The 23,570-nt window shown below is 30.0% G+C and overlaps 6 protein-coding genes across 7 annotated transcripts; 4 read left to right on the top strand and 2 right to left on the bottom strand.

Annotated features, from left to right (window-relative positions):
* Positions 1 to 2,188: 2,188 nt before the first annotated feature.
* On the top strand, positions 2,189 to 7,106 carry LOC128392787 (uncharacterized). 2 transcript variants are annotated; one of them, XM_053352865.1, is made up of 3 exons: positions 2,189 to 3,403; positions 6,283 to 6,349; positions 6,413 to 7,106. In XM_053352865.1, exons 2-3 carry the CDS (start codon positions 6,313 to 6,315, stop codon positions 7,012 to 7,014), a joined length of 639 nt encoding a protein of 212 aa, XP_053208840.1. In that variant the 5' UTR covers positions 2,189 to 3,403; positions 6,283 to 6,312; the 3' UTR covers positions 7,015 to 7,106. The 2 variants fall into 2 exon arrangements, with proteins under 2 accessions (XP_053208840.1, XP_053208839.1); XM_053352864.1 differs by lacking the exons at positions 6,283 to 6,349; positions 6,413 to 7,106 and adding exons at positions 4,325 to 5,027; positions 5,115 to 5,876 and having other exon boundaries at positions 2,952 to 3,403.
* A 763-nt stretch (positions 7,107 to 7,869) lies between these two features.
* On the top strand, positions 7,870 to 9,228 carry LOC128392778 (mucin-5AC-like). Its single transcript, XM_053352854.1, has 2 exons — positions 7,870 to 8,030; positions 8,114 to 9,228. The coding sequence occupies exons 1-2, from the start codon at positions 7,985 to 7,987 to the stop codon at positions 8,953 to 8,955; spliced, it is 888 nt and encodes a 295-aa protein (XP_053208829.1). The 5' UTR covers positions 7,870 to 7,984; the 3' UTR covers positions 8,956 to 9,228.
* On the bottom strand, positions 9,081 to 17,861 carry LOC128392779 (fatty acid synthase-like). The gene is given in 7 exon segments (XM_053352855.1): positions 9,081 to 10,164; positions 11,496 to 13,144; positions 13,186 to 16,579; positions 16,582 to 17,259; positions 17,499 to 17,651; positions 17,727 to 17,831; positions 17,834 to 17,861. Coding segments are annotated over 7 exon segments (6,261 nt in total). The 3' UTR covers positions 9,081 to 9,910.
* Positions 17,862 to 18,537: 676 nt separating this feature from the next.
* On the bottom strand, positions 18,538 to 19,391 carry LOC128392764 (uncharacterized). The gene is made up of 2 exons (XM_053352843.1): positions 19,235 to 19,391; positions 18,538 to 19,160 (listed from the first exon to the last, which is right to left on the bottom strand). The coding sequence occupies exons 1-2, from the start codon at positions 19,296 to 19,298 to the stop codon at positions 18,685 to 18,687; spliced, it is 540 nt and encodes a 179-aa protein (XP_053208818.1). The 5' UTR covers positions 19,299 to 19,391; the 3' UTR covers positions 18,538 to 18,684.
* Positions 19,392 to 20,094: 703 nt separating this feature from the next.
* On the top strand, positions 20,095 to 20,890 carry LOC128392765 (uncharacterized). Its single transcript, XM_053352844.1, has 2 exons — positions 20,095 to 20,208; positions 20,275 to 20,890. Exons 1-2 carry the CDS (start codon positions 20,157 to 20,159, stop codon positions 20,802 to 20,804), a joined length of 582 nt encoding a protein of 193 aa, XP_053208819.1. The 5' UTR covers positions 20,095 to 20,156; the 3' UTR covers positions 20,805 to 20,890.
* A 156-nt stretch (positions 20,891 to 21,046) lies between these two features.
* On the top strand, positions 21,047 to 21,974 carry LOC128392776 (uncharacterized). The gene is made up of 2 exons (XM_053352853.1): positions 21,047 to 21,309; positions 21,375 to 21,974. Exons 1-2 carry the CDS (start codon positions 21,258 to 21,260, stop codon positions 21,710 to 21,712), a joined length of 390 nt encoding a protein of 129 aa, XP_053208828.1. The 5' UTR covers positions 21,047 to 21,257; the 3' UTR covers positions 21,713 to 21,974.
* Positions 21,975 to 23,570: the final 1,596 nt, after the last annotated feature.

Here is a 23,570-nt window from a genome sequence, read left to right as displayed (position 1 = left end):
TCTAACCAATAACAGTAACAATTAAGTTGTGATAAATTAACTAACGTGCGTGTGTGTCTATGCATACACGTTGAGTATCTTTACTGAGTGAGAAGTGGGAAAGATGATGATGAAGAAAAAGAGAGAGAGAGAGAGAAGGTGAGGGAGTTTGAAAGACTAAAGATGACGAGTCCCGCCTCGAACCCCACCTTGGTTAAAAGCCTTTACCGTTTCAACCACCGAGTGGCATCGATTGGTTTGATTAATACAATAATCCACTGACTGGGAAAATGAAGAGAGAGAGAGAGAGGAAACTTTCCCCTCCTTCTCCTCTACAGCCATCACCTCCTCTTGCAACTTTGAAACGCCCTCACAAGGGGGTTTATGATTATTTCTGCTGACTAAGAAGAGAGAGAAAGAAAGAGAGAGAGAGAATGAGTGAGAGAGAAAGAAATGGGAGAAATAGTGAGAGGGAGAGAGTGAGAGTGAGTTAGTATAAATACTGTGTTGGTACTGGAAAGTCAATTTCCTCCTTCATCTTGTGCTACGGACTGTGAGTATTACATCAGGTACTGGTCGGTCATTTGAATCTAGTACTTGATGTAGGACTTATTGCCCGTTTCACTTAATCGTCCAGGTCATAAAAATCATGTCCAATCGTCATCACCTTTAATTGTCAACTTAACTAATCCTTCATCTTTTTATACAATTAAGTTAATCTTTTCTTTTTCTTACTAATTGTTATTCACATTTCTAGACGATCCCATTGATCATCTTCAATAGTTTCTCATTCTCATCACTCTCATCATCATCATCATCATCTCATCATTAGCTAATTAATCATCTTTTCATCATATTAATCAACTTTAAACCAACAATTTCAATATTACCTTTTCATTTGATTAAAGACTCAAAGTGAAACCTTTCAAATTACAATTGAATTGATAAAAAATTAACCATAATCATAATTTCCCTTAGTCATTAATAATCAGCGTCATAATTAATGTTTAACGAAGGCCATTTATCCAGATTGATTGTAAATCGTTTCCGTGACAACAATTTAATTTCTTTCACCAATGGAATCAATTTTTTTTACTATTAAATCATTTACCCGACATTTTAACATTCAACATGATTTACCTTGAGTTATATTATCACCATGATGATGATGATAATTGTAATCAAACTAATAATAATAATAATCATCTAGTAATATCTTAATTCAGTTAATCATAATCATAACTATTAAGCTTATTATTATTAACCATTAAGTTTAATTTGTTTTAATTAAACTTTTATTGTTATTATCGTTATGGTGAAAATGATTATTAGTATTAATTGTGATTACAAATGTGAGATTAGGTTTGGATGGAACCTTAATTAACTTAATCACAATTAGTATATTGTCAAAAGGTTATAATCAGATAACTATGAGAATGTTATTAAAACCAAATATCCATCATAATGATTAGTTAATCAGTTAATTTAGTTTATTTTTTTTTCTCGATGTATTTAAGGTAAATGTTTATTCAACAATCTGTTGATTAATCAATTAGAATTGATTATTTGATTAGCAGTTAATCATTAAGGTAAATCTTTGGCCCTTTAATTGTGATCTTAATTTTAACCGGCTTAATATTCAATCTCCTTAACGGTAAACCAAATGAGCAATCAAATTAATAACGATTGCAGGTAATTTAATCCTTAATAGTAAAGTTAATTTGGTTTGATGTTTAATTAGCTGATTAGTATTTTATCATCATCTTAATGATTGAAATTAAATCTGAAGAAAATCAAACAATTGGATTATTAGAGAAAAATTAATTGATACTGATTTAGTTTTGTTTTTCTACTCATTGAATATTGATCACAATTGCGAAAATATCATAACCAATTGATCACATTAACTGTATTATAACAATTAACTTAATCATCATGACAATTATGCTTTTTAATTGGTAGGTAATTTTATTGGTTGTATATTAGTTTTTATGGTTTTAATTGTTTTAGATTGGAACAGGTTAATTGATTATCTTTAATCAACCATACAGATGAAAATACAAAGTTAATTATATTTCATTAAAAATGTAATTAAAATGTAATTGAAAGATTTAATCAACTGTATGTATCTTGATCATACAACTGTTTTCAAAGGATAAATCATTAAACAATCAATATACACAATTAAGATGTACAATTAAGATGTATAATTATCGTTGTAACTACAATTAAAGATACAATTAGAAATTGAAAAAGGTAAATAAATGTATTGATCGTTTTAAAGTTATAACCTTTCAACTCTCAGGTAATTTAAGCGTAACTTAATTAACAATTTGATGATGATGATGATGAAGTAATGAGTAATTATCAACACACTATTTGATTGTTGATACATTAGATTGAGAAGAAACAAAAAAAAAATGTTTACAATCAATCAGCAATTAGAATTGAAAAATTATATTAATCCATATGAATTGATTTCCAATATTATATCTCATCAATCAACTTATTGTTTGACCAGCAATTGACAAAACCCTCAAAAATATCATCAGGTAGATGATCACAATTATGATTACAAACATAATTGATGAAAAATGATGATGATCATCAATTAACCTTGAGTTAATCAAACAATTAACTAATATGATTCAAAGTGAGTTAAATATAATTGTGAATGAACAATAACAAAATCGTCAAGGTAAAAAAAAGTGAAAGATTTTCAAAGTAATAACAATAATAATAAGTGAATCTTATTGAACTTTAATTAACTGACCAGAAACTAATTAGTTTGCTAAATTACCAATAGAATTTCCAATCAATCGATTAATTGTTTCTCTAAATAATCAACGATGATTAGATTTTCTTTTTCCCGCCAATTTCCATCTATCGGATACAATTAGATTTACCAAAAGAAATCAACAATTAACAGATAAACAATCAAAGTTACACTTGTTAATTTCAATTCTTCCTCTAATTGTTACTCACTGATTGATCTTAAATTGTTGTCAAATTATCCTCTTCTAACTAATTGTATCCATGGATAATTTATCCCTATGGTAATCCTTTTGAATCAGAAAGATGATCAATGTTGTAATACATTTAATTTTCATTTGTCAATCAAGTTAATCAAATACAATCAATAGGAAACTGTCAACAGTAACTCACCGGATTCCTGTTAAACTTAAATGATTTACTAATAGTAATTAACCAACAAAAACAACAACAAAACGTTGATTGTTGATTGTTGATGATGGGAAAAGATTATGATTTATTCAAGTACCAAGTCTATGGTTGACTGGAAACACTTTCTCACCTAATTGTTGATCCACCTTCATCATTGGGATTGTTTTTACAATTCAACAATCAACCAAACCCATTTCCGATTACCTGACCTGATAAACAATAAAATAACAATAACAACAAGGTAAGTAAAATGATTAATATATAAATGAAAAACAAATCAGGATAATCAGTGAAAAGCCAATAAGTGTATAAACCATATAAACATTACTATTAACATGTATTGAGAATCGTTGTAAACCTGAATCAATGAAAATATTAATACATTTGATTGTTGATTGATTCTGTTAAATGAATTTTACATTTTCTATTTTTACATTGATAACATTATTATATTACCATTTTCATGTTCATTTTGGTTTAATGAATGAAAGAAAATAATAGAAATCAATTGAAGAAAAACAATGATATTAATCATCAATGAGAATTGATAATAATATTTTTTTTTGTTTCTTTCCATCACCAGAAAGATACGTTAACATTTACAAGGTAATTTCCTGGGTGTAAACCAACAATTTATTAATTTAGTTGTTAATTTACACCTTGAATCCCTTTTGTCTTTTATTGTAATTGTTTCTACTAACAATTAGAAAATGATTATCACAATCAAATGAATATGATATGAGAAAATCACTAGTTAATTGTTGCTCTTATTTGCCGAAATTTTTTTCTATTAATATTTTATTATTATGTATTATTGATAACTCGTTCATAAATTGTTCCCATTCAAAGCTCATTCACAATTAACTCCCTGTAGATTGATATGTACGTGAACAATTAACTTGATTGATACCAATCTTAATCAAATTTTCCAATTGTTCTCATATTTATTTATTTATTATGTCGTCAAGTTTAGATTAACATGTAAACTTAAAGTAAATTGTTTTCTCAATTTTCATGGTTATCAAAATTAATTGTTGTCATTTAATTGTTATTATTATTATTATTGTTGTTGTTGTTGTTGATTTAGTTTTTATTACTCGCTTTCCATAGGCAGGTAATTGGCTATTGGATTTATATTAGATTATTATGATTTATATTACAGGTAGAAGGTCATCTTAGGATTATAATTGTTTATGATTAACAATTTAATTCCGCTGGTTCAATAACCTGTACTAACCTTTACTATGAGTTGGCAAAAATATTTACCAACAATTAAGGTAACGAAATTTAATCTTCACTACCTCAGGTAATTTACTTTTCATTTTTACCTAAATCACCGTTAATTGTTTATTATATATTCACAAGTGATTTAGTCTTAGACATTAACCATTGGCATTTAAATTGTAGACGATGATCATGTTAATTGTTACGATAATCGATATATTTTATTATTATTAATACATTTTGATCATATTCATTTGATTGTCGTTGACAATTAGCCTTTATATATATGAATAGATGGATAGATAATTATGTTAATTGGTCTAAATCATCACAATCAATGTGTGTCCATTTACATAAACATATTGTATTAATCTGGTTGTTAATTAACCAGATTAAATTTATCTAAAACTTTTCACCGCTGCTGTTTAATTAATTATTGGGTTGGACTTTTAATCAAATAAAAACAAAAGTTTTACTCTTAATTCATTGTTAACTTTATTAATTGTAGTTAAACGTTGACTATATTAATCTGATATATAAAGTAGATATAAGATTTCATCAATTGTTGAAGAGGAAAAGTAAAAAATCAATAACCATGAAGACAATAATTAAGCTAATCACTTTCATCGGATTATTATCAGGTAAGAATTTAAATTGTCTCTTAATTGTTGATAATTATCTTTTGTTGATTAAATTTAATATAAATTGATAATGTTTCGAATTGTTAGTTTGTTTTGGTCTTAGTTTACCTCGAGAGTTTCTCAATCGAATTTGTGAAACGGCTAAAACCGCCAAGAAATTTGGATTAAGCCGAGAAAGAGTATCCCAAATGGCGATTGCAGACTTCTCAGATTTCACTGGTAAAATTGGATTAAACTCTGGATTACAAAAAGGTATGACCTCAGTGGTAGTCGATGCTACAAACAATGGTGGTTTCCAAGGGCTTAATCAAATGAATGCTACAGTTTCAGCCGATACAAGAGCTATTCTTGGTATACTCACCTTTCTCTTGGAACTCTTTGAATCTGCTGGACTGAAAGGTGTGGTGGTACCTGAGATTACAGGAAATTTTCAATTTCCTGGAGGTTATCCTAACCTCTTTAAGCCAACTACATATCCACAAATATCTGAGACGTTAACCACCACCACCGGTCACCAAGTTTCATCGACTTTAGATCCAGTCTCATGTTCACAACTTGATTTCCCTGAAAAACTTGACACATCAAATAAAACCGATGTCCAACAAGCGAAAGCCCGATTGGCCTTAAGTGGTCTCAAAGTACAAGCAGAAAAGCTCAAGAAACTCGAAAATATATTTACCGATATTCAAGAGAAATTATTTTCTTAACATAATTAGCTAAATGTTTAATTCTGCGAAAAAAATAATAATGTTTCCCATATAATCCCGATAATCTACTAATTTATCATTATAATAACACAATTTATCTTTGAATGATCAAATAAATGAAAACTTAATTGAGGTAACGAAATTCAATCTCCATACACTAGTTGATTTACTTTCGCATCACAATCATCATTAATTGATTACTATTCAACTAATTCTGTTTTAATCTTATAAGATCAAAACAGAATTCCCAAAAATCCCAATAATTAAAATTATTGGGACTTAGATTGTGATGATCAATACAATAGCCTTAATTTAGCCTCCAAATTTAGTTATTTGATTGAGATATGATTTACCTAATGATGATTATGTTAATCATTAATTTGCCCATTCACTTAAACATATTTTGTTATAATTAATCAGATTAAGTGTATTCATTAGAACTGCTGTTTAATTAATTCTGGGAACAGATTAAAAATGATGAAACAAAAGTTTTACTTTTGATTCATTTAAAACTGTCTCTAATTGTTGTTAGTTTTGTCATTTATCAGATAAGTAGTGAACAATCAAGGTTGAAGACAATGATTAGACTAATCACTTTCTTTGGGTTATTATCCGGTGAGTAAATTGTTTCTTAATTGTTGATTTATTCAATGAATTGATTATGATTCGGACTTGTAGTTTGTTTTGCCCTTAGTTTACCTCGAGAGTTTCTTGGTCGAATATGTGAAATTGTTCAAAAAGCCGAGAGATTGGGATTAAGCCGAGAAACGGTAAATCAAATGGCGATTGAGGATTTTGAGCAATTCATTGGCTATGGATTAAGTTCTGAATTACAGAGAGATTCAAATACAAGAGATAATACAGACGATGGTGGTTGGCATGGCTTCCAACAGAAAGGTCTTGTCTTAGGATTACTCAGAATGATCCTTGATCTGTTCAGAGTTTTATTAATGGGCAATTTTAACAATTTGGTATTAATTCAAGAGAGTGTCCTATTCCCTAACCTCTTTAAGCCAGCCGAAGCATATCTTCAAATCTCTGAGATGTTAACCACCGCTGGTCAACAAGTTTCATCAGTTTTAGATTCGATCTCATGTTCACAATTTGATTTTCCTGAAAAAATTGATCCAACAAACGAAACTGATGTCCGACAAGCGATAATTCACCTGATCCAAAGTGGCCTTAAATTACAGGAAGAAAAGCTGAAACAGCTCGAAAATACATTTACCGATATCCAAGAGAAATTGTTTCCGCAACAAATTAAGACAACACAAAAATAAATGTTCTGCGGAATTATAATTAACTGATTATTAGGATCTGTAATAACACAAATCAAATCTTTAAAAGACCCAATAAATAGATGAAAATCTAATTACTAAGTTTCCGATCCACAATTTAAATTCTGATTAAAATTAATATTAATTTTCTCATAGAAATCAACACTTCAATTTCTTTGATTATCGATTTCATTTAAATCTGGTAGTAATTATCGTGTCCTAATTAGTACTAGTTACTAGATAATTTTGATCAAGATTAGAATAGAATTCATTGTCAATCATATCAAATGTTTTCTGACCTTTTCTTTTGACGTGGACTGTAAATTAACAATCAGTTAATTGCCGAGAAATCAAACTAATCAGATTATAATACAAATGAATTATTAATTAACAAGCGAGACGTGCGATCTAAAGATCGAGATTAATTAGGATTTTCTCGGGCCTTCTTTCAAATTAACCTCTTTACGCAGTTTAATTAATTCATTTCGTCTGAATTTCTCATGAATGGGTGCTAAGATCTTGTTCTGAAAATTGTGCTTAGTCTTTAATGTATTAATAAGTAATTAAAAGTTTCTGTTAAAAAGTGACAATTTAAATGAACAAAAAGTTTCAACAATTATCCAGAAAATTCAATAGTAATTGATTAATGTATATGGTAACAGTTATGTTAATTGTTATTTTAATTATATAATCAACTGTCCATTTACATAAACAGTGTTCAACACACATGTTGAAATGGTTGAGGTATTAATTAATTGTTAATCAACCAGATTAATGTTCTGGATTAGGGTAATTGTATAATTAGCATTTGGCTTTGACTTTTGATCAAATAAAACAAAAGTTTAATATTTAATCATTGTTAATTTGATAAATTGTTGTTGTAACATCAACAACGGTTACTATTAAGAACAATTAATAAAGTAAAATTATCCATATTTATATATTGTTTAAAGTAACGAAAACATTATTCATAATGAAGACAATAATTAAACTAATTGCTTTCGCTGGATTACTATCAGGTATGTAAAAGTAAATTAATTTAACGAAAAGTTTTTGGTGCTTCATTTTTAATTTTAACTTGATAATTTAATTTCGTTAACAGTTTGCTTGGGAGCAGTTTCCTTTCCGAAATCATTTCTAATCCGATTATGTGAAACTGCTCAAGAAGCTCGTAAATTGGGCTATGGTCAAGATCAAGTTCATCAAAAACTTATGAACGATGTAAAAGTTTTCCTTAAAACGAGATACGGTTTTCGAGGTGATATGCCAGATAGTACCTCTGTCATGATGAGTGCCACTAACAATGGGGTCGTTCAAATTGTTAACGTCATGAATATGCAAGCAATGGTAACTGCTTCCGCTGGTTTTATGAGTCCGTTTCAATCAATGCTCGATAATCTTACCGGTGCTAATTCTACAAGTCCAAAGCCATTAGAAAGTTCATCGCTTATTCCAACTCTTCCTGATAACGTTTTCGATGGACTTACACCTTCATTGGTTAATTCAACTTTCCCAAGTTTCCTACCAAATAATTTCTTTGATAAACCTTCAAATGCCAAACCACAAGGATCTACAACAACCACAACCACCACCACAACAACAGCAGAAACTTTAATCGTTTCTGAATCTCAACCAGAAACTGAACCAGAAACTGAACCAGAAACTGAACCAGAAACTGAACCAGAAACTGAACCAGAAGCTGAATCAGTTACTGAACCAGAATGGGAATCAACAACTGAATTTATCTCAATCCCTGAATCATCTTCAGAAACTTCAGAATATTGTTCACAAATTGATTATCCTGGGGAGTTGGACATTAATGATACAACTGAAGTTAAAAAAGCTTACCTTAGAATTATAATTAGCAGAATTAAATTAAACGAAAAACAGGTTAAATCCTTTGAGAAAAAATTTCAAGATTATCTAGCTAACTCAATTAACTAATTGTAATAGCGTTTACAATTAGTTAATTGTTTACCTAAATACAGCAAACATCCAAGAAAAACATTTAACAAAAAAAACAGATACAATAAAAAAATACAGTTGAAAAAGTGAAGAAAAAAACAAAATTAAATCTTAATTGTGATTTATTTCATTATAATGATCATGTTATTCAAAAATGTTACAATCAAATTTAATCCAATTGATTGACAGTAATTGACAATTTTCTCGTGTTTATCAACAATCAACAATAAATATCATCTTACAACAAACAAACAGCATGAAGTTTGACATTAAATCATTTGGTTAACAATAACAATCAAGGATTATCAAGATTATCTTGATTAGTGTTTATTTTCACTGATCATGTAAAAAGTATTAAAACAATAATAGTAATAAATGTGTAACAATTTAACCTAATTTCTTGTCTAATCTAATATGTTTTCTTGTTATTTTTAAATTGTCACAATTTAAGGTTAACATTATTGGTTAGTTAAGACAAAATTATGATTACTTTCAAATCAGCTTTCAAATGATGATGATGATGATGATGATAATATGAAATCAACGATTAACAATCAACAAGTTTAATATGTAATAGAAAAAGTAAATTTAATCTTGATGATTGATTTAGATTAATGATTTAGTCTAAAGAGAGTCATTCATTAATCTTTGGGTAATCATCATAATCTTAATTATCTTGTCAAATATAAAAAAAATCCCCGTTTAATCCCAATGTCTTGTTTTAAATCCATAATCAACAATCAGATGATTAAGTTAATTGATTGTCATTAGTTGATAATTTGATTGTTACTTTTGTTGACCTTTTCCTTTGAGGTTTGGTTTCTTTGATTGTTTCATCATTTTTACAATCAAATTAATTGTAATAAGTCAAATGTTTCTAATGTATTGAAAGTGATCTCGTTGTTTTTGTCATACTCGTAGTCTTAATGATTAATTATTGATTGTCCACTTTGCAAGTTAATTTGTACACTCCATTGACTTTTCTGTTATTATTAGTATTATCTGTCATATCATTAGAACCAATTAGTTGACAATATAATTGACTTATGTATTGATCCAGTTGAGACCAATAATTAGGATCATCGGATGAAAATAAATCAGTCAAGTTAATTGTTATACTGTTAACTCCGGACCTTTTACCAAATTGTTGACATTTCCTAACCAATTGAGGCCAAATAAAAGTACAATCTAAATGATAATAATAACGGAGAGAAATAAATTATCATCATTAGTAAATTATTGTTAAAGGAAAATAGATTTTTGCTTTCTAATTTGTAATATTTAAAAACTATTCTATTGTTACAATCAATAATCTATCATTTGAAGGGATGTTTAAGTAATAATAACAAGATACTTTTCTACTGAGGGTGTAAAAAAAGTGTCTCTCTCACGATCTCTTCCTCTTCAACAAACCGGAAAGGGACATTATTTGTATTTGTACGTAGTAAATTTGGAAGAGAAAAGGAAGATAAAGATATGTGTATACGTCTCTGAGAGAGAGAGAGAGAGAGAGAGAGAGAGAGAGAGAGAGAGAGAGAGAGAGAGAGAGAGAGAGACTGAGGATCGATTGATGAGGATGATGGAAGAAAAAGATGCAAAGGAAAGAAAGAGAAAATCAACTAACAAGTAAGAGTAATTTCCGGTGATGGTAGAGATGATAAGAAGTAATAAACAGCAACAATCAAGTAAAAGCGAAAGGAGATGATGAAGATAAAGAGGGAATAGACTAATTATCATTACTGCTATTAAATGGTTATAATCATTTGAATTATTATCAACCTCCATGACTTGTATTCTGTATATAATATATTCTGAATCAGGATTCGTTGAAAATGCAATATAACGTCTCTCTCAAATCTATTTATCTCTCTCTCTCTCTCTCTCTCTCTCTCTCTCTCTCATTTGATGATATACGTTTTCCAGGTCAAAAGCCGATCCAATCATTGAATCTAACCAGACGTTTGAATTTAATTATCACAATCATCTAAATACAACTCAGCTTTTTTTTACTAACTGTTGCTACTTTTTCATCATAGTCATCATCAGTTATCAGTATTGTAGTTATTATGATTATCATCATCATTAGTCAATCCTTAATTAAACATTAATGTCGGTTTGTGTTACCATTAAAGTTGATTGGGAAAAAAACAAGCAACAAGAAAAGTCTGTGGTAACAACAGAAAAAAAAAGATTCTGTTTGATTGAGAAAAATAATAAAGAATTAATTTTGGTGATAATGATTAAATAAACAAAGCTGTTGATGGTTCTCTCATATATATTAATTAATATAAACTAATCAATGTTGATTTGGTTAAGGTGATAAAAGATGCGAGTTTAAATTGTGTATATAACAGAAAGTGTCATTAATTCATCATGAATGAAAGTCATTATGAGTATGCTAGTGAGAGAGAGAGTTGGTTAATTAGTCAAGAATTTGTTGATTGTTATCATAATCACACAAAGAAATATGTTTAATAAAAGCGAGTTTACTTAAGGCTAAATAAGTGTATAAATATTACCTTGAGTTAATGAACAAGAGATGAGGGTGAGAAAGTTGATTGAGATCTCCCTTGAATTAGTAATATAATCCAATAATTGAATCATTAATTGATTTGAAAGATCAATGTGATGATGTGGTTGTTGTTGATGATGATGAGAACTGGGATGCTCTTGATGGTAACGATGATTAGTTTGTTGATTGTCCGGGTCAGATGAACGGTAGACAAGGAAAACTTTGTTAATTTTGTAACTTTTTGAAATTTCTTTCAACACTTGTTGATATTTGATTGTGTCTCTTTTATCAATTGATTTACCGTTCATGGAAATATCAATAAATGAACAACCCAGTAATCCAAGTTGATTGATAATATATGGATGATAATGTGATGCTGATGGTTTATTATTATTATTATTGTTATTATTTGATGATGGCGGTGTCGGTGTCAATGGTTGATGGTTTGTTGATGAAATTGGTGTTAATGGAAATGAAGATAAACTTGTTGATGAATTGGAGGATGAAGATAATAATAATAATGGTGAAGATGATTGTTCCTTATTATTACCAAATGATGATGATGATGATGGAAAAGACATCATCATATCTTTGGATGATTGATTAATAGGAATAAGAATAAAATTGCAAATTGAATCATATCGACGGGATTTCTCAATAATTTCAAGTTCTAAATCACCTGGTTGACCAATGATCAAATTAACCAAAGGTAACTGATTGTTTGATCGAGTTGATTGTTGTTTGCATTTTGTTTTAGGTTCAATTTTTATGATTTCAGGTGAATCAACACCAATCAATGGGCAAATGATTCCACTGTTTATTTGGTTGGCCATTAAATCAGCTAAACGGTGATGAGGATGATTACCTGTGGTTCCTGTTTTATTTGGTCCAATTGATTGGAAAACTCCTTCCGGTGTAGCACCATAATAGGTTATATTTTGTAGGAAAATGGCCAATCCCAGGTCATCGTCAATCGACATGGGAAACTTGTTAAGGTCAACGCACCTTCCGCCAATCGATAAACATTTCAACAAAAACTCTTGATTACCTTTGACCTGATCGTAACTATTAACATCTCTATTGGTTATATTATTATTACTGTTAGTGTTAATAACTAAATCACATCCGTAACCATTAGTTAAAATTTTAATTGTTTGCTCAATTTCTTGGCCGTTTATTGTAATTAGAAACTGTTTATCAACCAGTGAGGGAAAACGTTTTACCAGGTTAACCTTTTCCTCCTCCGTTTCCACCGACAGGTAAATGGTGCAATTAAATGATAAACAAATTGTTATAATAGCCCAACCAACCGATGTATGACCGTTAACAATTAAAACATTTTCACCACGTGCTAGACGACCAACAATGATTAGACCATAATAAGCCAATGAATAAGGTATTGGTATTGTTGCTGCTTCCTCGAGTGACCATTGAATTTGATTGTAAGACCAACGGTGGACAATTAGATAATCATCTGTGATTTCATCATATTTAATTATTCCAATTTCACCAATTTCATCTTGTAAACCTTTCCGTGAATAACCAATTAGTGAACCACAATAATTAAGTTGATTACAACAAATAACAATTGAAGTATCATAATCATTTGGTGACAATAGTTTAATCAAAGTCTCATCGTCAATACGAGTCAAGTTACTTGCTCCTATTGTTGATTGTAACAATTTAGATGATGGTACTGATGATGATGTTGTGTTGTTGATGATGATGATGATGATGATGATGATGATGATAAGTTGATTGGTAAATAATGGTAACTTCCTTGAACACCATCACTTAAAACAGTATAAGTTAAACCAATTGGTATAAATTGATTGAAACAATTTTCATCATTTGTCTCATTAATTAACCATTTCAATGGTATTGTTTGATTATCAATCTTTAATCTATCAATTAAACCAATAGATGAGGATAAATTGTCAACCAATAAGCAATTTAGATTATTTGATTCATTTGAAAATGAAGGTAATTTAAATGATGAATTAACTTTATGAACATTGATCAAGTTTTCATCAATTGACCAACGAATCAGATGAATGAAACATTGATCAGATTGTGAGGAAAATACAAAAATTAATCCATTTGATTTGAGATAATTAACTAACTCATTATTGTTTTCACCGTAATCAGAATTGATTGTTGTTGTTGATTGACGAACGATAATAAAATCAAAAGTTGATTTTGTCATCAAACTAATTGATTCACTAATAGAATCAATTAAACTGGTTGAATTATCTGTTTCAATAATCAACAAACGGTTACTTATCATCTCATTTAAATCATTTCCTTTTCCGTCTAATTGTGTTTTCTTATTGGTAAACTGATTAAGTGAATCAAATTTAATCCAATTACATTGTGATGATCGTCGTTTTTGTAATTCATCTCTAATTAACTGTCCAAGTGAATTTTCATCATTTCTTTTGGTATCATTACGATTGTCCTTATTTAGAGTTGCAGTTATCAATGTTATTGGTGATTCGTTTTGCTGTTGTTGATTACAATCAGTAAATTCAATCAAATGATCAACTATAATTGTGATACATGTTTCCAATGGATGATAAACTTTCTGGTTAAATGTTGGTATAAATTGTTCAATTCTCGCTTCCATTGGATTTAATTTACATGGTAATTGTGATTGGAATGATCCAAATTGTATTCCTCTGATATAAATTGATTCTGATCTAATTATCTTTGAATATTTATCATAGGTGATGGTGACAGTTGATTCTTGCGATAATTGTCCAGGAATACAATGGATTTCGTCCAAACGAATTGGTATATTGTCCATTTTTCTGGTGATTGAACTTGAATTTTCCTGATTGTTGAAAAAACTGGTAAATTGTAACATGGATTCAAACCTTATAATCCAATCTTGATTGTTACTCATAATTCCTGTGTTTGTTTTATCATTTACCTGGATTACATTTCTTAAATTACCTTGATAGTGAAGACCATTACGTGATAAAATACCATAGAAAATGTTGGACTCAATACAATTGGAATCACCATATTGACCATTATCATCGTGATTTTGATCAGCAATCATTTCATCGCCATTGGAATCATTTAAATCGGATACAAGCCCTGTCATGATTACTAAATTATCGGAATAAGTTTCTATGGTAAACTTATATTTGCCTTGATTGGTTGGAAGAAATTTAATCAGAAACGATAATTTCTGATCATCAAACAATGAAAGTCGATGTAATTTAATACGCTCCAAACAAACAGCTAAATCATTGGTACTGTGAGCTGTTAATGAAGCAAATTTAGACCAAAGCAAATGAATTAAACCAGAAATTGGAATCACTTGGTAACCATTATAATGGAAAAACCCAAGATATTGTTTATCACTTTCATTAATGTTGATGGTAAATTTTTCCTGAGCTGAGCTGTTGGAATTGAAATATTCGGGAAATCGACGAACCAAATGACCATTTGAATGGTCAAGTTTGATTAAAGGTGAAAGGAAAGGTGTATCAACTGGAGATGGACCAATCAATTTATGGGAATAAATTGATTCCAAATTGATTGGACAACCATTCATGTAAAGATTTCCCAATGAAGTTAAAAAGCTACCAGGAAGCTCTGGATAATGACGATGATTGTTTTGATTGTTATGGTCATCTATCTGGATCAATTGTTGATTACCAACTTTAAAGGGAACCTCAACAATCAATGATTCAGTTAGATTACATTTTAACAAGGATGTTAAAAATTTTCTCGGTGCTATTTCAATACAAATCGCATTTTTTGGTATCGATTTACAAGCCTTTTCAAATTGAACTGTATTCGCAATTATTTCAACGCAAAGTTTTTGAATATTAAGTGATTTGTCGCTATTCATACTTGAATCATGAGATATTATCCATTTATCACTTGGTTTACGATAAACATTTGAAAAATGGGTCAACTTGCAGCGGAAAAGTTCAATAATCTTACCCAATGCTTGAGTATGGAAGGCAAATCCACAGGAATCAATGATCCGATTGAAAATATTCTGAACCTTTAGATGATTCGAAAACTGGACAATATCTTCAGTGAATCCAGCGAGTGTGATATTATCTCGAGTATTGAAACATGCTGGATACAGATTGTTGGGTATTAGTGGTAATAATTCATCCCAGGTCAATGCAACTGAGATCATTGAGTAGCTTTTAAATGTTTGCGATTCAGCGATAATCGAGGAGATTATTTGAACAACCGAATAGCAAATGTCCAGAACTTCAGCTTTGGATAAAACACCATCGGCATAAGCACAAAAATATTCACCAAACGAATGACCAACAATAATGTCCGGTACAATTCCAAGTGATTTAAGAGTATCAACCACAGCAATTTGAAATATTCCCAGAGTGAAAATTTTCCAATGAGATTGTCGAGCATTTGAGATCATTTCTCGAACATTTTTACTTCCATCTGAATCAACAAGTGACAATGAATCTTCAATTGATTCTCTAAAAGGTTTCAATCCCATGAAAGGTTGAATCATATTATCGATTTGACAACCAGCACCAGGGAATGCGAAGCAGATTGGAAATTTCGTTGAACTGGAAGGCAACTCATGTGGGGAAGAGATTTTCAGTCCTTTTCGAGGACAAGAGATTATGTAACTTCGATGGTTCATCTTTCTTTCTTGATTCGCTGTGGTTGACATAAAGTACGAATAACGGTTCACTAGATGAACGAAATGAGGTGTTATTGATTCGGGTTTCATCTCAACGATTCCATTCATCATGGATTGGAGGGAGATTGTGGTTCGACCACAGCATAAGATTAAAACGGCTTCCTCTCTGGACGATGACGATACTTTATCCTGGACATTTTGAATTGACCGTCCAAGAACAATGTGACAATTAGCACCACCGAATCCGAAATTATTGATCGGTATATATTGACCTTTGAATGGTGTTTCTTTTAAAACTGGAGCGACAAAACCTTTCTCCAATTCTGTTATGTGGGTTGAAGGTTTTTCGTAATGAAGATTTGCTGGAATAGAATTTAATTTAAAAATGATTAAACATTTAATCAGTGAAGATAAACCAGAACCCGCTTCTGAATGACCAAGGTTACTTTAACCGAACCCAAAAGTAAAGGTAACTTTGATCGGCCATTACCCATAACTGACCAGAGAGCTTTAATTTCAACCATGTCACCAACTTCGGTACCCGTTCCATGGCATTCAAAGTATTCCAATTTTGTCGGATCAATGGAACTTTCTTTATAACATTTACTTATTAGGGAAGCCTGAGATTGCCATGATGGATAAGTGATTCCCTGAGGCTTATAACCATCACAATTGATTACTGAGTTAATTAACTGACCATGGGATCTTTGAGCAGTACAAGATTTTTCGAGAATTATAGTTGCCACGGTTTCACTTCGTCCATATCCCGATGCATTTGCGTCAAGAAATTTACACTGACCCATTTGTGAAGTTAAACCAAGTCTATGGTAAGATAAAGCGATCGCTGGAGTCCACATAATATTGGCACAAGAAACGATCGCCAGGTCAATATGACCACAAGTTAAATGGAGAAATGCTTGAGCTAAAGCGGTGAAACTTGAGGAACAAGCAGTTTCGTACAGAAAAGCACCATTCTTAATGTTGAATATGTGGGCAATCAAACGCTCTTGTGTCTGTAGATTAGTTGATTTCCCTTCAAATTCAACTGAATAACGATTCATTTCGTTATTTGTTTGTCCATGGAACAATCCAACCTTCCTTTTATCAAGATTCCATGGGTCCAATCCTGTAAAATGAATTAGATTAAGAAATAATCAAGTTAATCTAGTTTGCAAAAAAAACTACACCAAACTTTGATCAATGAAATTATGCTAATAATCAATAAAATGGAAAAGTTAATTGTTGTTGACTTCCTTGTGTTTGAAATCTCTATGTCATTCTGATAACCAAAGTTTAACAATTAACTGAGCATTTTTTCATACCATTAAGTTAAGAATTTGTATTATAACAATTAACTTTAATTACCTGCATCACAAAGGGCTTCGAATGTAGTTTCAATGGTACATCTTGTCGAGGGATCAATTAAATCCGCTTCTTCATCAGTTAATCCAAAAAACGAAGCATCAAAATTTTGTAAATCCAATAGAGCTCCACTTTTTGATGGTAAACCATAAATTCCTGGAAAGTTAATCAACCAATCAAATGAAAATTAATCACAATTAACTTGAGAATAATAATGATTATCGTTCTTACCCTTTGGCCATCTTTCTTCATTATCGTAGGTCATATCAACGCCTTTGTAAAGTTTATCCTTTAGTTGATTAACATTAGCACAATTTGAGAATCGCCCAGAGACTCGGAGATGATAATTTCTGGTCGTTCATTCATTATTAATGAATAACAATTAATAATAACAATTAACTACTAATAACACAGAGTAATTCAATCTCAAACAGAGATAGAGGAGATGACAATTAACCACGAAAATAATATAATACAGAAAATATTAATAAACAAAAGAAAACAAATTGTTAACACCAAACGAAAGATGATCTTGATTGGAAATAAACATTAACCACAATCAAATAGATCAGATTAATTAACTTCTATATTTCCTCTAATTATAAATCGAGAGTAAAATTTATCCTCCACCAGAATTCACAGATTCACATGTACACGTTCACGATTTATATATATATATATATATATATATATATCCTCACAAGGAAAGGCGAAAATTAGAAATAAATTGTTGATCAACAATTAAAACCCGAGTTAGAAAGGTGATTGAAATTATCTAAATTAAAATTAATTGTAAAGTCTTTTCGTTTTATATAACAACAAGAACGAGAAAAAAACAAGCTAACCCACCAGAGGGCAAAACGGGAAACTTTTTCTTGTTTACAACCCTTTAATTGGCTGTTTATTTCATCAACAATTAACTTAATCGTGAATCAATTTGATCTCATGTGAATCAATACTATGACACACTATGTTTTCAAATTGAATTGTATTTAATCAAATTGTTAGACAAAAAAAAATACACTTCCATAAACACGAGCTGTATGTTCAATCATTGTACTTGTCAAGGTTTTATTTGGATTCTATTAAAAACTAAAACAAAACAAAAAGTGATTAATTTTAATTCTGACACATTGTTGATTGGATTGACTGACAATTTAAAACGGTAATGATACGTTGTTGACGATGATTAACCAGAATTGTTGACAGTTATATTTGCATAGCTTGGCTTGATTATCGGCGATAAATTGATCCCATGGCAGATTAAACTTTGAAGAAATGCTGAAGAATCATAAGTTATCCCGATTCCCTTTCCTGAGGTCAAATTAACTTTCTCGGGAAATTCAATGATTGAACAGAAAGATGGACATTCGTTTGACAATTTGTTGGTTTGATTATTTTCAATTGCCTGTCGTCGATTTGTGGACATGATGAAATTCAATAGATCGGAAAATATCATATTGATAAATCCAGTCATCGTTATCGCTTTTAGATTAACATCAGGATTCTCACGTTTAATTAATTGTTCCAATTCACTGATCAATTGTGAATTAATTTCCGTCTCGTTAAGACCCATTGAGGATAATTTTTCCGCTCGAAAGCAAAAATCTTGTAACGTAATTCCCTTAATTGTTACAATAGGTGAAACTTGAGAGACTGGATTACCTGTTGATTTAAATGTTTAATTAAATTGTTAATTGTTGATATTTTATTTATTGTTATCGATTAATTGATTTTACCTTTAATTGTTACGATAATATTGATGAAAATCATCAGAGAAATTGAAAACATTGATGAATCCATTTTTTTTTTCACTCGCTGATTATTACGTTCAAACTAAATCTAAATTGTAATTAAAGTTTCGTTACAATCAAAATATTAACAAAACTTGTGCAATTATCAAGTTAATTGTGTTAACATAATTAAATACATTATTAATAATTCACAATTAATTAATGCTAAAAACAATACAACTTGTTTAACTTTCCATATGTGAAAATCATGAATAGCAATTTATTATTTTCATTAAGGTTAATCAACTCAATCCTAAAGGTGATTTTAATTGTAATCAGGGTTAATCAACAATTGATACTGACGATTTTTCAACAATTATTGTGAATGATTAAAAATTCATTGACTACTTTAGTTAATCATTCAAAGGTCTAGTCACAATTTACTTCCTGTAAACTATTGATTCAACTGATTAAAGTCTAGTTGAATCATTGATAAAATATCTCAATGATGATTAAACAACAAAGTTAATCTAATCATTACAATCAAAAACCACAATTAACAAAACCGGACAATTAATTACAATTAACAAAAATCATAATCATGGCGATAGATTATCCCAATAATAATCATCGCTAGGATTTGAAAGGTACAAAATCAACTTATAAATATTGATAACGATGATGTAAATTCATTTCTCAGTAATTAATTATAATTTTATCATAATCAAATTTAAATGTTAAGCAAATACACAAAAGTTAAACTGTCAACAACTAATTGCGATTAACAATTGACAACGATTAATCTGTGGTCCAATTTTACAATCCAAATTAAGTTAACTAAATTGGTTGATATATAAATAGATTCACTTGTATTGAGCAGGATTTTATTTTGAAACAGTATCAACTTGAATACCTTTAATTGTTAATCATGAATTCACTAATCTTTACCCTGGTAATCGTTATTATCGGTTCCATTGACTGTGAGTATGATCATTGGTTGGATTTTAGTCTTGATTAATTGATTGTTATTATTGATTTTCTTTTAGACACTGTTGGTGGACCAATAACATTTGTTATTTCTGGAGCTGAAATGAATGAAGTTTGTAACTTAGCCCAAAATTTGACAGTCAATGGATTATCTCGAGATGATATTTCCAAAACTTTGGATCGTCAGTTACATAAGATATTGGGATTAACTGGATCTTTGAAGAAATTTCCAATCGTCCGTTACACAGGTCGAATCAAGTCACATCCGATGCTTCGTTATAAACGAGGTGATGAAACTTACATTGGATCAGGTACACATTCAGGGGAAGGTAATACCGATGCAGAAGATGCATCGGCTGGAGCAGTTACACAAACTGGAACATTTAATTTCAACGTTTCTGATTTGATCTACATTGTAATCGATGCCTTGAGTTTAAAGGCCAAGAAACGATGTCTTCCCAGTCAATCACTTTGCTCTTCAATTGTTTTACCTGAGACAATTGATCTACTTGATCAAGAACAAATTTTATCAATTATCGATCAGTTCGTTCAATTACAGAACTCATTAATCAATTGTGATTCATCGTAATTATTTACTGTCTCAATAAGGGAGAGTAACAAGATTACGAAATAAAAATTGAAAATTGTATTAATAAATTTGTCTTAATAGGTTAATCCAGTATTTAAATTAAACTTTAATTTAATCAGTTATATATTTTAACATATTATCCAATAATAATCATCGATAGGATTTGAAAGGTACAAAATCAACTTATAAATATTGATAACATTTATGTAAATACATTTCTCAATCATTAATTATACTTTTATCATAATCAAATTTAAATGTTAAGCAAATACACAAATGTTAAACTGCCTACAACTAATTACGATTAACAATTAACAACGATTAATCTGTGGTCTAATTTTACCATCCAGATTAAGTTAACTAAATTGATTGATATATAAATAGATTCACTTGCATTGAGAATGATTTTATTTTGAAACAGTATCAACTTGAATACCTCTTTAATTGTTAATCATGAATTCACTCATATTTACCCTGGTAATTTTTATTATCGGTTCTATTGACTGTGAGTATAATAATTGGTTGGATTTTAGTCTTGATTAATTGATTGTTTTTATTGATTGTTTTTAGACTCTGTTGGTGGACCCGTTTCATTGGTAATCTCTGGATCTAAATTGAATGAAGTTTGTACATTGGCTCAAAACTTGACAGCTGATGGTGCAAATCGAGACGATATCGCCAAAATTATAGATGCTCAACTACACCAGATATTGGGACTTACTGGACTCTTGAGGAAAACACCAATCGTCCGTTATGTGCGCCTAAATAAATCCAACCCAATGGCTCGTTATGGTAAACGATCCTTACGACGTGGTCCATACATGGGATCAATACACATTCAGGTGAACGTAATGATGCTTCACCTGCAGATACTGATGGAACTACACAAACTGGAACATTTAACGTGAACATTTCTGACTTTATTTACCTGTTGATCAATGCCTTTAGCAGAAAGTTAAAGGCTCGTTGTCTTCCCAGTCAATCACTTTGCTCTGCAATCGTTTTACCTGAAAAAGTTGATCTTCTCGACCAGCAACAAATGGTATCAATTATCGATCAGCTTTTCCAATTACAAGGCTCACTAATCGATTGTGATTCTTCATAAATTGTAATCTTTTTGCAACAGCAAAACTAATTGACAAATAAAATGGATTAACTTATTAATAGTTGAAGCGAAAATTAATCATCTAATCTTGATGAAATATTTTATCAATTGTTAAAAGAAAAACTTATTGATTGACTCTTCATCTTTTTATTTATTAATAATTCATCGAAGGATAAACCAATAGATTATCAGGTTTGTATTTTTCTGAAGGGTTGGACATTTACCTGATTGTGTTTTGTTGCGAAAATAGTTTTTCTTGAATAGTGGTGACTGTATTTTCGAGCTGTTTCAGCTTTTCTCCTTGTAATTTAAGGCCACTTTGGATCAGTTGAGTTATCGCTTGTCGGACATCAGTTTCGTTTGTTGGATCAATTTTTTCAGGGAAATCAAATTGTGAACATGAGATTGGATCTAAAGCTGATGTATTATTAACAATTTGTAGTCCAGCATTGGTCAAGATATCATAGATATTTGGTTTGAAGAGATTAGGATAACCTTCAGGAAATTGATCATTTTCCGAAATCGAGGTGATCCCCTCTTTGGCATTTAACAATATCGAGAGCAACAGTTGAATAATAGGTAAAACTATGGATGAAACTATGGGTAAAAGTAAGGGTAAAAGAGGTCCAAGTAAACTCATAATAAGATCAACTAATAGACGGTTTTCATTGTTTGTAAAGGGAATCAATGAGTTTCTTTGTAATCCAAAGGTTAATCCAAATTTATTAGTGAAATCCTCTAAATCATTAAACACCAATTGGTTGATCTTTTCAGGACTTAATCCCAATTCCTTGGCAGTTTGAGTAGTTTCACATACTCGATGCAAAAACTGTCGAGGTAAACTTAGTCCAAAACAAACTGTAAATACGAAACACAATCGATTGAAAAAAAGAAAAGATAATTACGATCAATTTAAATGATTACCTGATAATAGTCCGAAGAAAGTGATTAATTTAATTATTGTCTTCATAGTGTAACTTGCTCGTAACTTCAATAACTACAAACGTTGATTTTTTTACTCTTTATCTGATTTATTTCGTATATCACAATTAGTTAAATCTAACAATGAATTAAATGTAAAATTTAGTGTTTTTATTTGATTAAAAGTTTAAGCCAACCAATTAAACAGCGGTTTTAATGAACCTTTAATCTGGTAAATTAACAACACAAATTCATTTCATATTCATTTCATTCACATACAGGGTAGAAAAATGAAAGTGCTAGTAGAGACTAATTAACTCTAATCGTTTCTTAATTAATTGGGCAACAAATCAACTGGTGTTTAAGCCACAGGAAAAAAAGGCAAATTCATTTTATTTTACACCCTGTATTCGAATGAGAAACTCTCGTTGATTTACAAATCAAGTTGTAAATTCGCAAGATGATTTGATTTACATAAAAAAAAGAAAAGTTAATTATGAGAAATGAAGAGACAATTTAAATTGTTTATGATAATAATAATCAGATGAAAGTGATAATCGTCTTGATGATTTAATTTTCTTTGTCTAGTGTAATCAAATACAAACCATAATTTGACTAATTAATATGACAGACATCTCGACATGTGTGTTGAACACTGTTTATGTAAATGGACAATTGATAATTGTGTATAATTAAAATCACAATTAACATAACTAGTACCATAATACATTAATCAATTA

The sequence above is a fragment of the Panonychus citri genome, unplaced genomic scaffold (assembly GCF_014898815.1).
Source record: "Panonychus citri isolate SS breed McGregor unplaced genomic scaffold, ASM1489881v1 Contig00137, whole genome shotgun sequence".
Lineage (NCBI taxonomy): Eukaryota > Metazoa > Arthropoda > Arachnida > Trombidiformes > Tetranychidae > Panonychus > Panonychus citri.
Note: the sequence above shows the minus strand (reverse complement) of the source record. Positions and strands in the feature narration are given on the sequence as shown.

What these genes read in the sequence shown, in the direction of transcription:
- LOC128392787 (XM_053352864.1), top strand. Translation starts at nt 4,982, where the DNA reads ATGAAGACAATAATTAAGCTAATCACTTTCATCGGATTATTATCAG. An exon ending in TTTCATCGGATTATTATCAG is followed by an intron (nt 5,028 to 5,114) that starts GTAAGAATTTAA and finishes TCGAATTGTTAG; the next exon opens with TTTGTTTTGGTCTTAGTTTA.
- LOC128392778 (XM_053352854.1), top strand. Translation starts at nt 7,985, where the DNA reads ATGAAGACAATAATTAAACTAATTGCTTTCGCTGGATTACTATCAG. An exon ending in TTTCGCTGGATTACTATCAG is followed by an intron (nt 8,031 to 8,113) that starts GTATGTAAAAGT and finishes TTTCGTTAACAG; the next exon opens with TTTGCTTGGGAGCAGTTTCC.
- LOC128392764 (XM_053352843.1), bottom strand. Translation starts at nt 19,298, where the DNA reads ATGGATTCATCAATGTTTTCAATTTCTCTGATGATTTTCATCAATATT. An exon ending in TATTATCGTAACAATTAAAG is followed by an intron (nt 19,161 to 19,234) that starts GTAAAATCAATT and finishes TTAAATCAACAG; the next exon opens with GTAATCCAGTCTCTCAAGTT.
- LOC128392765 (XM_053352844.1), top strand. Translation starts at nt 20,157, where the DNA reads ATGAATTCACTAATCTTTACCCTGGTAATCGTTATTATCGGTTCCATT. An exon ending in TATTATCGGTTCCATTGACT is followed by an intron (nt 20,209 to 20,274) that starts GTGAGTATGATC and finishes ATTTTCTTTTAG; the next exon opens with ACACTGTTGGTGGACCAATA.
- LOC128392776 (XM_053352853.1), top strand. Translation starts at nt 21,258, where the DNA reads ATGAATTCACTCATATTTACCCTGGTAATTTTTATTATCGGTTCTATT. An exon ending in TATTATCGGTTCTATTGACT is followed by an intron (nt 21,310 to 21,374) that starts GTGAGTATAATA and finishes GATTGTTTTTAG; the next exon opens with ACTCTGTTGGTGGACCCGTT.